Source organism: Plasmodium gallinaceum, assembly GCF_900005855.1.
Source record: "Plasmodium gallinaceum strain 8A genome assembly, contig: PGAL8A_v1_119, whole genome shotgun sequence".
NCBI lineage: Eukaryota > Apicomplexa > Aconoidasida > Haemosporida > Plasmodiidae > Plasmodium > Plasmodium gallinaceum.
In genome coordinates this window covers 459,126-476,206 of record NW_021628276.1, presented here as the reverse complement: position 1 = coordinate 476,206, position 17,081 = coordinate 459,126, and the positions used below count along the sequence as shown (strand labels likewise).

General features: G+C 19.3%; 2 protein-coding genes across 2 annotated transcripts; one reads left to right on the top strand and one right to left on the bottom strand.

Annotated features, from left to right (window-relative positions):
- Window positions 1–733: 733 nt before the first annotated feature.
- Window positions 734–4,289, top strand: PGAL8A_00424200 (conserved Plasmodium protein, unknown function; the record flags this gene model as incomplete). Its single annotated transcript, XM_028672966.1, has 2 exons — window positions 734–791; window positions 892–4,289. 2 exons carry the CDS (start codon window positions 734–736, stop codon window positions 4,287–4,289), a joined length of 3,456 nt encoding a protein of 1,151 aa, XP_028529466.1.
- A 2,032-nt stretch (window positions 4,290–6,321) lies between these two features.
- Window positions 6,322–15,600, bottom strand: PGAL8A_00424100 (cysteine repeat modular protein 1, putative; the record flags this gene model as incomplete). Its single annotated transcript, XM_028672964.1, has 2 exons — window positions 6,322–6,794; window positions 6,999–15,600. 2 exons carry the CDS (start codon window positions 15,598–15,600, stop codon window positions 6,322–6,324), a joined length of 9,075 nt encoding a protein of 3,024 aa, XP_028529465.1.
- Window positions 15,601–17,081: the final 1,481 nt, after the last annotated feature.

Here is a 17,081-nt window from a genome sequence, read left to right as displayed (position 1 = left end):
TTTTTTTTTTTTTTTTTTTTTTTTTGTAATTTTTTTTTTTTTTTTTTTGTTTTTGTTTAATACATATTAAAATATTTGAAAATTCGATTATGCCTTTTTATTTTTTAATTTGTGTTTTTGTTATTCATAGAATAGACTTTAAGAAATTTTTAATGCTTTAAATCATAAATTTTTTTTTATTTTAATTATTTTATTAATGATTAATATTTCATCCATCTTAAAAATAATCATTTGTTTTATAATTGAAAATTTTCATTTTATATTATTTTTTTTTTTTTTCAATATATTTATATAAATTAAACTTCTTGAATGTATCTGGAGAAATAGAAAAATAAGAAATCAATATATATTATTATTTTACTTTTTCTTCTAAAAATGTTTTATTACAATGTTAATGATTTTGTTAAATCTTTATTCAATTTTTATATTTGTGAGTAATAATATGCATTGAAAATTTAATTTAAAAAATAAATAAAAACTATTAATAATCTTTCTTTTTCATATAGTGATAAAATTATAAAAAATATTTTTATTAAATTCTTTTTTTAAAAAATCTACATTAAGACTGTTGGCCAACTCTACTAGTACTTAAATTTTGTTTATTTTTAATTAAATTTTTTTTTTTTTTTTTTTTTTTTTTTTTTAAGCTATACAACTATTTTATTAATTTATTTTATTTTTATGAATAATATATTTCTTTAATGAATGTTAATACATATAAATTTTTTATAATATGAGCAAAGTGAAGGAATACATTAATATATCGGATTTTCTTTATATGAATATAAAAGGTTTTTTTAAAATTTTAAAAAGAGATTTATTAATAAATTATATATTTTTACAAAATAATTTAACATATATATATATATGTATGATGAAAATTTTATATAGGTATAAATGAAGATGAGATTAAGACAAAAGATTTTTCATATGAAAAATATTCGTGTGCATTAGAAATAGGAGATAGTAGATTAGACTTTGGAATAAAATCACATAAGAGAATATCTATAAAAGAATGTGAAGAAAAAAATTATTTAAATAAAGAATTAGAATACAATGATATAATAGTTATAATGGATAATTTACTACTACAATTAGTAAAATTGCTTAATGGCAATCATCCATTTTTGACAGTATTAAGCTGTTACTATTTACACAATTCTAATGTTATTAACTGCAATGAAAAATATTTCTTTGAAAAAGTATTTTTGAGATGGCTAACTTCTTTTTCTTATGATAGTATGTATATTGATATTTTTATAAATGATAACAAAGAATTTATAAAATATATGAAAGATAATAACTTAAATGAAAATGCAAATTCTCAGAAGGAATTTATATTTTTTAATAAAAATGAATGTAACTTAATATATGAAGAATCTTACATAAAAAAAAAAATATTTTTTTTTTTTGAATTATTTTTAATTTTCTATTCATGTAGTTTAGAGATAGTTGATTATATTATAACAAAAAACTATATGATACATAGAGATGATTATAAATATGGTATACTTAATTTAACTGATTCATTAATTTATCATTGTAGAAAGAATAGAAAATATGTTTTAAAAAATATGTTTATCATAAAAAGATGTTTTGTTAAATTTCTTACAAAATTCGAAGAAAAAAAAAACAAAAATAAATTAATATATTCTATCTTTAACAGAATTAAATTTATTATATATTTTACATCTATTTTAAATTATATTACTTTTGAATTCTGCGATATCAGTAGTGATACTATAAAAGAAAAATGCACACAGTTACTAAATTGTGTAAACAGTATAAATAAAGAATTAAATTGTAATATTATAAAATATGACAAAAAAACTATAAAAAAATACTTCAATAAATATCTATTAATGCATAAACTTGATCATGTTTCGAAACATATTACTAAAATGAGTATAGATGAATCATACAACTTTTATAAAAATATTATAAATGACATCAAGTATGTAGGAGAATATTTTAAGTTGATTAATGTGAGATCAAGTTTTTTCGATATTAAAAATATTCTTCATTATATTAAATATTATTCTTATAGTAACAGTATTTTAACAAAATGCATATCTTTAATTTGCTTAAAGCAATTAATAAGTAAAGAAAAGAAAATATTTTATGATTTTGAGAAAGAATTAATATTGAAACAAGAAATAGATGCTGAATGCTTTATTAACAATGTACGAAACACAGCAGAAAATATTAAGATTATTTATAGCAAGTTAGTAAATAGAATTCATAAAAGTAATAAAGAATATTATAAAAAAATTGATAATAAGATAAACGACGATAGCAGTAAAAATGATAACAACATTGAAAAGAACAATCAAATCGATAGTTACACAAAAGAAGTATATTATTACTATTCTTTCTTTTTAAATATTTATAGAAAAAAAGAAAAATGTTCCTCATATTATGGAATTCTAAATGATGAGCTATTTAATAGTATAGAAGAAAACTTCTTTGTTAATTTTTTTTTATTTTTATTTTTAAATGAGTCATATATAATAATGGATGAAATAGTTAAAAACAAAACAAATCTTTATGTAAAAAATATTATTTTTAATGATTTGAATTATTTTGGTTTTTCTACACATTTGCTTGTTTTATTTATGAATTTTGTTCATTTCCCAGATACCTTTTTTATTATTATAGAACATATATTAAAAATTGATAAAGGATTAAATTATGAAAAAATATATGAAAATAAAAATTTTTTTAAAAAAAAAAAGTTTTCTACTACGGTTATTAATAAACTTCGATGCAAATTACGCGTAAATTTTCCTCATCTGATAAAATGCATTCAAAAAGAATCTTCTATTATAGAAATATACGAGGAACTAGAAAAGTTCATTAATGAATACATATTTGAACTTGATGAGGATATTATTTCTAAAAGTGAAAATAACATTAAAGAGGATAATAGTGAAAAGGATAAAGATAATAATAATATTAATAATGATAATAATGATAATATAAATAAATATGATAATAACAATGATAATAATGATAATATAAATAAATATGATAATAATAATGATGATAATAATACTAATAATGATGATAATAATATTAATAATGATGATAATATAAATAAAGATGATAATAATGATGATAATAATAATAATATTAATAATAATGATAATGATAATGATGATGATAATATTTTTAAACATGATAATGAATATAATAATTTCATCAATGTAACAAAAAAAAGAATGAAATTCTTAATTCTGTGTAAAATATTTAATTTATTTTTTCAATATCTTGAAATTGTTATTAAAAAAATTATAAATTTTTCTTTTTTATTGTCATCAAGAGAGCATTCTAAATTAAATAAATTTTACACGGAAATGCGCACATTATATATTTTAATGAAAATTCTAACATATAATTTAAAATTATATAATTTAAATAATGAAGCAGAAAGCATACAAAATTATTATAAATGTATTTTGCACACAGTATTAATTGATTATAACTGTTTAAGTTTATATATAAGTTTGCCATCAGATCAAGAATATTCTTTTACTTATTATGTAATGTCAGTATGTTATAAAGAATTATCAACTACATTATTAAAAAATGTTAAATTAAATTATACACAAGAATTTAGTATATATATATATTCCATGTTTTATTATATATTATATCTTTATTCAGAATTTCTTATGGTATACTTTATTCATGTTGCGTATACAAATATAAATTCACAACAATTAGAGAAATATTCGTTTGAATTGAAATATGTTTTATGGGATTTCTGTTACCCTGATATCATAAAAATTGACTTTAATAATTATCAGATGAATAAATCACTACTTATTAATTTTCTTATATCGAAAAATTTAAAAATTAATTATTCTCATAATAAGTTTAATATAGGTACTAAAAAAAAATTAAAAAATTTAAATGAAGTAAAAGAAAAATATCTTAATACTAAAAATCTTGTTAATATGTATTCTAATTTAATTAAAATTAATAATTCTATAAAATATAAATTTCGTATATTTGAAAAATCTTATTCTGATTTCGATATTAATGCATATTTTAAAGAATGTATAAATGAAATTGCAAAATATATAAAAGATCTTACTAAATCTAAATATGATAAGTTATATTTCATTAACATATTTTTAAAGTCATGTGAATATAATTTATACAAATCTTATAAGAAAATTCCTCCTCTTTGTATTGAAAATAATTCCATATTTTTAAATCCTAATTATAAAGTAGTAAAAAATCATTCATTTTTTTTAAGTGTAGAAAAAAAAATAACTATATAAAATAAAAAGTATATTATATACGAAAAATGGTATGTCACTTTTTTTTATACATTTTTAATATCTTCCTAAATCTATTGGTATAACGTTTTTAAATTTTAGGGAGTCACAAATATTTAGTGAATCGTGACTATAATGATGTGCTTATATAGAAACTTTATAAGTTGGATTTTGTAACTTGTTATTTATTATATTTATTTGTATAAATATCACAATGTTTAAAATTTATTTTTAATGAGTAAAAATTCATATTAAGAACTTTACATATGGAACAAATATGTAACAAATAATTTTTATATATTTTTGAGATTAATAGAAGTTAAATTTTTAAAGAGTAATATAATGGAAAACAAAAAAAGAAAATGAAAGAAAGCACTTTATTTTCAAATTATATTAATGGAAGTAAATTGTACATTTTTTATAGCATTCATTAGGAAAAATGAAATTTTATATTTCTAAATAGTTATAAAATTGTTTTATTATTTTAATTAAGTATATTTTTATTTTTATTTTTATTTTTTTTTTTTTTTTTTTTGTCCTTTTATTCTAATTTTTACATCTATATTTCTTCCTTTTTTTCATTCATTTTTATTTTAATTTGCTTCACCATCTAAAACATAGATGTATCATTTTTTTTTTTTTTTTTTTTTTTATACAATTGTTAACAATTATTTTGATTTCATTAAATATAAAATTTGCACTTTATCTGTGTTTTATATATTAACGATTTTTGCTTATAAAAATAATTTAAGCTAAAATTATTAATCCATAATAATTATAAAAATATTTTTGTAAATTATTATCCTTGATTTCTAATATATGTAATATTAATTTTTTATAAAGATATTCTTCTATATTTAAATACAGTTATCCTTAAAAACATTCCATGGTATTTTTTCGTATATTTTTTACTACATAAATATTTAATAAATTTTTAATTTTTTTATAATTTTTTGGAATAATAAATGGATCATAAAAATATAAGAAACAATCAAACATTAAATTATAATGTATTTGCAACTTTATTAAACCTAATATTTAGATAATATGATTTCATCCATTATATTTTGAAGAAATTTAAATATTTTATATTTTCATTCATAAAATTATTATTATAATAAAAATTATAATTTTTTTTTTTTTAATTTATTGTATAATTGAATATTATATATTTCTTATATACAAAAATAAAATATAATTCGTTTATAGCTTTTCTTCCTAACTTTTCTTTTATTGCATTTTGTAACATTTTTAAGAATTACAACTTGTATTTTTTGTAGAGAAAAAAATAAACTTTTTTTTTTTTTTTTTTTAAAGAAAATTTTTCTTTTTTTTTCATTACATTGTATGTATAATTAAAAGTATCCTAACATTTTACACATAAAAAAAAAAAAAAAAAAAAAAAATACATAAGAGAAAAAATACTTTCCTACATATATTTATGATTCATATAATGAATTAACATTTCTGCTATTTTTACTTTAAGATATTCTACTTCATATAATAATTCATTTGCAAAAAATTAATTTAAAATTAAAAAAAGTTAAAATGGTAAAATATTACAACAGATTAAAAATTTGAGTTGTAAAAAACTTTTCTATTTGTAAGGTTAAATTTTTTTTATCTTTAAAAAAATATGAAAATAATTTATGATTTCCTCTTTTATCTCCCCTATATATATTGATAAACTACTCCATAAAATGACATAAATTTTTTTTTTTTTTTTTAAATATTTAATAGACATTAAGAATCAAATAAATTACACGAAAATTAAAATGAACAAAAAAAAAAAAAAAAAAAAAAAAAAAAAAAAAAAGTACATTAATATAAAATATATTATAAATTAAAATTTTTCTAATTATTAAAAAATAATAAATATTACATAAAATATAATAAAGATTTACACCGTTTTTTTTAAGTACTCTAAAGTATTTAATTTTTATTCTTTTTTTTTTTTTTTTTTTTTTCTTCAAGTATTATAGGTCCATTTTCTAATAATTTTCCTTTTTTTTGCTTTATTTTATTATTCAAATCATTATATCAACATGTTACTTTCTAATGTATCTTGACTAGATAAAGAAATATTATCCTCTAAATCTGTAATTACATCTTCACTTGAATCTTTTTCAGAATCTTTTTTATTTAAGCTAATACATTCATATTTTAATTGTTCAATCCTATTAGAAAGATCCTTAAATTCTTTATATAATAGTGGTATTTTTTCTTTTATCTCATTTAACTTTAAATTTTCTCCATCAATTTTTACTTCATCATCATTAATATTTAAACATTTTTTTAACTTTTCATCTAATTTTCTTAACTTCTTTCTTTCATATTTTTTTTCTAATTTTTTATATATTCTGAACATATAGAAACAGGAAGGTAAATTACTAAAATATTTTAACTTTAATTCTATGAGAATAAAATAAAATTCTGATAATGCAATTTTCTTATTTAATAGATCATCACTAAAAAAAGAAAATAATTTTTCTTTTTCTTTCTTAGAGACTGAAGGAAATAAATTAAAAAAAAAAAAAAAAAAAAACATGTATAATATGCACTTTAAAAATATCTAAAGTAATAAATCTATTTATAAATTAATATGATATATTTACAAAATATACAAAATTTTATTTACAAAAATAAGATATATGTTTAATTTTAATGAATAGTAAAAAAAAAAAAAATGAAAAATTTTATATTTAAGATTACTATATATTTTTTTTTTTGTTTTTTTTTTCTCCTCTTTGTTTAGGTAGTCATTTGAATCATCTAATCCCATTTCATCACAAAATGATAAAGTGAATTGAAAAACATCTGAAGTGTCTTTAGGTATTTTGTAATTAGATTTCATGTTTTTATAAAAAATTAATTTACTTTCTTCTAACTTTTTATTTTCATTATATTTTTCTTTTCTTTCTAATGACCACTGAATAATGTGATCATAATTTTGTTCTTCATTTAACGATTCAAATATTTTCTCTTTTTGATCCAGATTATCGATTAAATTTCCTATATTAATAGATATTTTAAATATAAATTCAAAGAACATATCAGAAACATAAGTTAAAGTAACATTTTTTAAAAATATACCAAATAATTCTTTATAAATTTCAATAGCAAACATTCTACATTCTTTGTTAATATTTCCATATATAGAAACATTAGTGCTCTTTAAAAAAGAACAAAATTGTATTCTTTGATTTTCTATAGAATCTTCAAACAATAAATCATTATCATAATATTGATCATCACTCACATTTCCATTTTTAGCCATATATTTATTTTTTATATCTATTTCTTTTTTTATGTTAGGATTTTTTGGAATTTCTTGGTTTTCTTCTTGTACTTCATCCAAATGGTTTTTTAATTGCTTATATCCTTTTTTTTTCTTGTAAAAATGAGATAAACCTTTAAAAATATCTCGAAATGATTTAGCAAAATTTTTGATTTTTTTTTTTTTTTTTATAACACATTCTGGAAGAATAATAGCAATTCTTTTAGAGATTTTATCATAATAAATTAAAGGTTCTAGTTTTTTTTTTTTTTCTACAATATCTCCTAATAATTTGGCATACGAACCGATAATGGGTACATTATAGCATGTCTTTTTTCTTCTTATATTTTCCACACATTCATAGAATAGGCAAAATAGAAGTTTAACACTGAAAATAACATGAAGAATAACCAAGAAAAATAAAATAATGAAATTAAGCAACTCTTTTAAATTCACTGATAATAAAACAGAAATAATAATAATGGTAAAAACCCATATGTATAAACTAAAGTTCTCTAATTTATTTAAAGTAAAGAAATTTCTTTTATCAAATGGTTGAAAAATAAAATGAACACATAAAGAAAAAACAGCCACAAAAGTAATAAGTAATAATCTAGATGCATTAGTTTCATCCTTTGGAAATATAATAACAGTTGTAATGAAAAGTACACTTATTTTACGAATAAAAACAATAACTTCCCAATACCATCTATTATGTAAATAACCGTTATGCAAAAATCCGTATTTTATACGAATATTTTCATGAAATAAGTTATGTCTATTTATATATAAAACGAAAAAAGAAAATAAAGGTATTCCCAAAGACCATACAATTGTTCCCGATAATCCCAATATGAAAAATTTGAAATATTCTGTATTCAAGTTACACTGAACACTGCTAGCTCTACTTAATATATATTTTCCAGAATTGTTACTATATTTAATATAAGAACAGTCAAATAGTTGAAACATTCTTAAAGATGTTTTAGCATGTATAATAAATAAAAAAGTCACATATACAGGAATCATATCTTCAAAAAATATCAGTATCCTATCCATAAATGTATGATGATCTAGCTTTATATATCTCAGTATCATGATAAATCTTTCTTTTGAGTATGATTTTTCTAAAGAATTAGCTAAAAAGAATATTTTTTCTTTTTTAGCTACTTTAAGTAAGTCTAATCTATTCGCAATTACTTTTTTTTTTATAAGTCTATATATTTTTAGTATTATAAATAAAATTATAGTTAATGAGATAATTAAAAGAATTGGGATGAGAAAAAATATTAAACTTGTGTAAAAGAAGGAATCACTATAACTCAAATTAAAATAATGTCTTAACAAACAATCCACACTTACAATTTTTCTTTTTTCACCTCTATTCATTAAATTATTTATTTTTTTATAAAAATCAAGAACAAATGATGGTAATAGGAAATTATTTTCTTTCAAAACTGTAATGACTAACATACAAGAAATATAATTAACGGCAATCTTAATAACTATAGAATGAATAGATCTTCTATAAAATCCAGAAGATATATTTAAATAAGATATAATTATAATAATAAAACAAAATGTAACATAAATAATAAATAGAAGGATTATATTAACAGTATTATTAGGACATTTTACACATAGAGACCTCATAAAGCTATTTGTATATCCTTTAGTACATTCAACACAAAAATAATTATTCATAGTATAATGACACTTATTTTTTCCTAGACATGATCCATTTATAGGACATTTAATAAACTTCCATTCACTAACATCTACAAAACTAATTACACTTTCATCTAAAAAATAACCTTTTTTTGATTCAGGCTTTACATGATCTTCTTTAGTAATCAAAATATTTTCAATATTTAATTGAATCCTTTTCATAGTATTTTCATATAATCCACCCTTACATGTAGCTCCTTCTAAGCATTCTAAACAGTTTTCATTACTATAAAAAAAACCTTCTTTACAGAAACAATGAGTAGGATAAATGGATCCTTCAAGACTAGTAGATTTGGGGGGGCAAGAAACACAAAACTTTTCGTCTCCAACATAATTTTTAAATGTACCTTCTTTACATGGTTTACATATTTTTATAGATTTAGAAAAATCTTTTGACTCTAAATAATATCCTTTGGCACATTTGCAATCATCAAAATTATGCGAAGAATCTACACCTAATGGAATTATTGTGTTTGTTTGGCATTTTACGAATTTTTCGTATTTTGCATATATAACATTTTCATGATCTCTATGAAAAAATTTTTTTAAAATATTTTTTAAATTGTCATTATTTTTTTTCTCATTTAAAAATTCTAGGTCTTTCCTACTTGATATATCAATACTGTCATTATATTTTTGAATGATAGATGGTATTTTGCTAGAACTATAAAAATTAAAAGGATTTCTTTCTTTAAGGACATATTTTATATTTAAATCTGAATTTTTTTTATCATATTTATAAATAATAGAATTAACAAAAGCATTTTTATTTGTATCACTAAATGTAGAGATATTTTTTTTAATAATATTAATTATTTCGTTATAAATATCTTCTGTAATTATATATATTTTTTCTCCTGCACAATAAAAATTACTAAAAGAACATGGCTTACATGTTTGCTGATCTAAATAATATCCTGGATTACACAAACAAAAAAAAGCATCAGAATTATTAAAAACTTGTGAAGTGTTAGAATTTTTTATACATGGATCACATGGTTCATTTGATATCACTGCCTTGTATGTTGAAGGAGGACATTTAATGCATAATAATAGTTTATTAGAATAAAAAGGATTTTCATTTTTTTTTTTATTTCCATTACTGTTATTTTTAGAAACAATCAGATTTTTTAAATTTTTTATGTTCTTCTCATTCAATTTATTTACAAAGTTGTTTGAAAAAGATAAGAGGCTTTTTTCATTGTCCTCAAATGATTGATCATTTAATAATTTATTTATATGAATATTTGGAGCATAACCAAAATGACATTGACAATTTCTTATCTCATGTAACCCTTTCTTAGTATTTCCAGAATTGTTAGGACATTTTTTAGGTTTCATAAATTTAGTTTTCATATTTTTTTCTTGGCAATAATACCCTATTGGACATTCTTCACATCCATTTATTGTTTCATTATAATAATATCCTTTATTGCATATACATTCATTTATTGATTTAGCTCCCACTTTCAAAGTGATACTATTTAAAGGACAAGGTTTCCCTAAATCATTAGATACAGTATCTTTATAAAAATTTAAAGGTACTGGTTTACAATGTTCATTTAAGTTATAAGATTCTTGAGAATTTTTAACATATCCCTTTATACATAAGCAATTTTTGAAAGAAGCATTATTTTCATATGGTTCTATAGTAATAGAATTGTTAGGACAAACTACAGCGTCTCCTGTATACTGAACTAAATCATTTTTAGGAAAGCTACCAACACAAAAATGATTAGGCAAGCATTTTGAACAACCTTTATTTAAATTTTTATAATACCCACTATAGCATGAATTACATTTTTTTATACTAGTAGAACCGTAAGTTCTGTTTGTAGAATTTTTGGGGCATTTTTTACATCGTTCAAAAGATATAGTATCTTTATAATACCCTATATCACATTCCATGCAAATATGTTGAGGATTTATTTGATCTTGTTTATAATTATATTTATTAAAAAAAAATTTATAATAATGCCAATCTCTGGATCCTTTTTTTTTCTTTCTATTCATATTAATTGGTTCATATCCCTTTTTACAAAAACAGCTATCCATAGATACAGGATTACCTGTACTATCAGGAATTGTTTTATTATATGGTGGACATTTTTGTATTCCTAATAATATTCCTGGACAATAATAATCAGGTAAACATTTTTGACAGGACTCTGAACCAGAATTATCATAACTTAAATAATATCCTGCATTACATAAACATGTAATTTCTAATATGCTTTTTGCTCCAATAACAAACGAAGTGGAATTTTCTTTGCAACCATTTCCTTGACAAAGCTCATTAGATATGGTGTTTTTATATTTTCCTTTAGGACAAGGGGAACAAATATAATTATTGCGATTATTTGGATCTTTAATGTATTCATATCCTAAATCACATAAGCATTCACTTTTACTTGTTGCTATTTCTATAGAGGTAGTTTTATTTTTTTGACAAGGTATACATTCTTTATAATAACTTATATTTTTTCTAATTTCTTTCAAATTATTATAATATCCTCTCTCACAAGGATGACATTCATTATCTTTATAATATTTTCCTCCATCGCAAACTATATTAAACGTAACATATGTTTCATATATATGAAATAAACCATACATTAAAATATGTAATTTTATTTTCATCATCTTTATTTTATTAAATTGAATTTGAATTATTCCTTTCTTTTTATTGATACTGATATTTTGGCCTTTTAAAACATTGTTATAACGTATACTAAAATATTGAATTTGTCGTTTGTCCCCTTTAATAATAGGTTTTAATTCAATATTCTTATTATATATATACCATTCTCTTGGTTTATAAATTACTTCTGTTCTACTTGAATTTTCATGTACAAAAGAACATATAGCATCATTTTTCCCTTCCTTACTTACAAAAAAATTTATAAAATTTTTATCTCTAAAAAAATAACTAAAGGTATAATTAATTCTGTATTTGGATAAATCTTCATTTTTTATAGACTTATAATATTCAATTGTTTTTTCAATTCTGTCAGTTGCATAAATATGTAATTTGTTAGATTCTTTAAAAGATACATAGATAATATATTCTTCCAATTTATTTATTACTGTTATATTATTTGGAGTTTCTACTAGTACTTCTTTATCATATTCTATGTATAAATATATATGTTTCATATATATTGTTTTTATATATTTTTTATTGTTGGAAAACAAGGAAGAATTTTGCATATATTCACTTTTATTGTGTTCATATTTAGGTGTATTAAGGGTGCTAGAATTTGATGTTTTTATAAAACTTAGATCTGAATCATCATTATATGAACCATTAATGTAATTAATGTATAATTTATTTTGCATAACACCTGAAGATAATGAACTAAAGGATATATTTAATAAATTAAAATGTAAACTAAACCATAAAATTTGATGAAGTCTATATATAATAAAGCACATTATATCTACTGTATCTAAGCATTGAACTTTTATAGGTTTTAAATTTAGATATTTTTCTTTTTCTTTAATTATATGAACTTCTACTAAATCTCTATCTAATATGATAAGATCATTGTTTTTGAGTAGTAATAAAAAGTAAGGTGTCTTATTATGAGAAAATATTTCTATACTTACTACTTCTAGTAGCTTTGGATATTTTTTATCGATTATCAAACTAAGGTTATAAAAATCATATGTATTATACTTTTTAATATTTAAATTTTTTATACTGAAAATGTAAAAATCAAATGATATCAAAGATTTTGAATTTATTATATAATCGGCAAAAGCAAATCTTGGTGAACTTATCTGATATTTTATTAAAAAAAAAGGAGTTAAAACTTTAGTTGAAATGAACCATAATGATACATAATTATCATTTTCATGAGCCCATAAAGATAATATTTTTGTTTTATGAAAAATATTTAATAAATCTTTTAAGTAAAAAAAATTTGAGATAAAGTTATATAATTCATCTTTTATATAGCTATTATGTATGTTGGTTGGTGCATTATAAACTTCAAAATAATGTGCAAATTCGCTAAATGAAGTAAAAAGGAAGTCAGAATAATGAACTAATGATATAGCGCTCGAATTTTTGAATTCATTATCTCTTTCACATAAGTAATTTATTGGACTTTTTATTTGGATATTTTTCATTAAAATATATAACAACTCATTTTGATATTCTGGAAAAAACATAAAATATCTTGAATTATTTTTAAAATAATTTTTAACATAACTATATGGATATAAAATGGAATAGTTTTTTATTCTACTTATCTTATCTACTTCTGAGACATGTAACTCTTTTTCATTTAATGTATTATTATCATGTTTTTCACATATATCGTCACTAAATGAAAAATAATGATTATCATAATTATTGTAAAATCGTTTTGTATACATAAAATTATCATAGTATGAATCTTCATTTTTTAAAAGATATTTAATATCTGAAGAGTTTCTATCATCATATATTATTTTCCCAGCATAATAAAATCCTATATATCCATCTATATTATATTTGATACATATTAAATTATTTCCATTTTTTAAATTAGTTAATCTTTGAGGAGAAATATAACTAATATTATCCATGGTTAATATATATGAATTATTTTTATTTATTAAAGTTTCTAATTTTAAAGCTTTATTAGAATATCCATAGATAAAAGAAATTGTTTTTGAAGAATCTAGGGGAGGATATATTTTTTGTATTTTTTTATTAATATCTATATTTAATATTTTATTTAATCCATCTTTAAAATTATACATAACAATTAAAGAACTACATTCGTATGAATAATTTCCACTAAAAATATATGCTTCATTTTTAAAATTGACTCCATATACATTAAGTGTGAAATTTTTATTTTTATTTATATAAAACACGTTACTATTTTGATTAAAGAGAGGATTCGAATATATAAAAGTTCCAATTTTTTTTCTAAAATAGCTGGGTGAGCAGCTAACATTTATATCAAAATAATAATCTCTATGACATGCACAAATAGATAAATTATTGTTAGAAAGAGAATTATATTTATGCTGAAAACCTTTGAAAGTAATTGTTAGTGCAATTTCACCATCAATCTCATGGTAAGTATAATTCATTTTGTCATATATAATACTTCTATTAGGATCATCAGGATCACTTATTGGACTATTGCATTCGTTTTTCATAAATTTTATACGAAAATCAGATACATTTTTCATCGTTATATCAAAATCAGATAAAGATTTTTCTGAATAAATAATATCATTAGAAATGGTAGTTTGTTTTGGTTCACAATATTCTCTAACAACAAAACCCTTATTTTTAACAAAACAATAAATAGTATCTAAATTTTCAGGATTACGGCAATAATTATGAATGAGATTAGTATCCAATAACTCTGGAATATTTAAAGAAGACCAGTTTAGACATTTTCTTTTAGAAATAGACATATCTTGACATCCTATATATAATTCTCCATTTCCATAAATATCTTCATTACAAGGATCTTGCATAATAGAATAAAAATAAACGTTATTATTTATATGATAATCATCTATATTCTTAGAAGTATCTCTAAAATATCCCCAACATAATTCTGATTTTTTATGTTCATTAATGCAGTAGTAACCTGATTTATCAGAGTCTAATAAATCGTAAGGAATACAATATCCTTTTTGTTCATGAAATCTAAAAACTTTATTTCTTCCACATATGTTATTTAGTCTTCTTTGAATATTTGAGATAACGCATGTTAAAATTTTTTTATTAATAATAAATTCTTTTGGAATAATCTTATGTCCCTTATTTGAATATCCATGACAATTAGAAGGAGAACCACAATTATTTAAGCAAGAATTAGAATATATATTCATATTTAAATCTGAAATGTTAACACATTTACATTTATTTTTCCCTCCTAAACATCTTGCTACAGAAGGATAGCAATATTGATCAATTAGAATTTGTAAGGAACTATATAAATTCATATCCGTATTTTTAATAGATAAACGAGATTGTGTAAAGGAATAGAAGAAATTTTTTCCAATTCTTTTTTTTCCATTTATTTTCTTCAATTGTTCTTTTTTATATCTTACAAAAAATTTGTTTTCATTATTAAATTTGTTTAATCTACTCAAATATTTATCATTAAACTCATTTTTATATGATTTTGTTTCGTTAATCTTAAAAGACTTTTCTTTTTTTTTAAAAATATATTTGTTTTCTTCATTTTTGATATAATTCTTAAAAAATTTTATATTATTTTCCTCAGTATTATACTTTAATACATTAAAGGACGAAATAATTAAGAATATATTTATATAATTTATAAACATTTTATTCAGAAGTAATAAATGTATTCGTTAAAATAATAATCACTACTTCATTTTACCTTATTTTTTTTTTTTTTTTTTCTCTTTCCTCTAATTAAAAATTTATTATAAGTATAATTTAAAAGAAAAGAAAAAAAAAAGAAAGAAATGAAGGAAGCAAAAGATAAACCTGTAATAAAACATGCTTTTTTGATTTTTATAAGAATTAAACATTTTTTGAACTTAATTAAAATAATTTTATATTAATACTAAGAAATTAAACGATTGAAAATAATTTATATTTTATTCTTTTATATATATTTATTTCATCTCTTTTTTTTTCATCATTTAAAGATAAAAAAAGAAAAATGAAAAGTGAAAGATATAATAAGTGAAATATATTGTAGATTGCCTTTAGATCTTTTTTTTCCGTATCAAAAGGATTGCATGCAACAACAGTAGACAACTTTTTAAAAAAAAATGTTTAAAATTAAAATATTAAATTTAAAAATTTGTTCAATAATTATATGAGTAAATATATTTTTAAAAATAGAGTATCTCATTTTTATTTATATTTTATAATCAAAATTTACGGATTTTTTTCATATTTTTTTGTTTGTAAAATTTTTTCCTTTTTTTAGAAAAAGAAATTCATATGAAGAGAAAAAAAAAAAAAAAAAAAAAGTAATAATTTGCTTTAATTTTTTATAGTAACATATTTTATCTAAGTAGAGAGATATTTATATAGTTTAATTAAATCCTTAAAATTTACTAAAATTAAATAAAAGAAAAAAAAATTCTTTTGATCTTTTTTATATGAACCAATTTCAAAATGAAAAAAAATATAAAATGGGTTAGAAAAAATGTGTACAACATTTTGAAAAGGATAACAACCTTAAAAATTATAGAAATGTTAAAAGTAAAAAAAATAAATAGTTTAGTTATTAAAAGGAAAAAATTTTCTTTTAAATGTGAAATAAGTAGTGCAAACTATTAAAATAATAAATTTTTTTTTTATCGTGTTGTTTTTAGTGATTAGAAATATTTTTTCTTATTTTTACAAAAATGTTAATATAAAAAGCAAATATATATTAGTAGAAATTTTTTATTATAATTTTATTTATTTACTTTTTTCTTAATAAAAATTTAAGATATAGAATTAAGAATTTAGAAACTAAAAATTAATACATAAAAAAAAAGAAAAAAAAAAAAAAAAATGTATACTTTATATATATATATATAAAAGTAAGCATCAAATAATGATACATTATATTTCATGTTACTATAATTAATAAAAAAAAAAAATAGTTCTTATGATTTTTTAATATTCTACTTAAAGGTATAAATGCAAAAAAAAAAAAAAAAAAAAAATATATATATATATATAAGGAGTATTTAAAAATAAGTAATAAATAAGATTTATGAAAGATAGAATATCAAATTAAATTTTTATATTCTTCACTTGTTTAATTTATTAAATTATTTATCCTCTTTTCCATTAATGT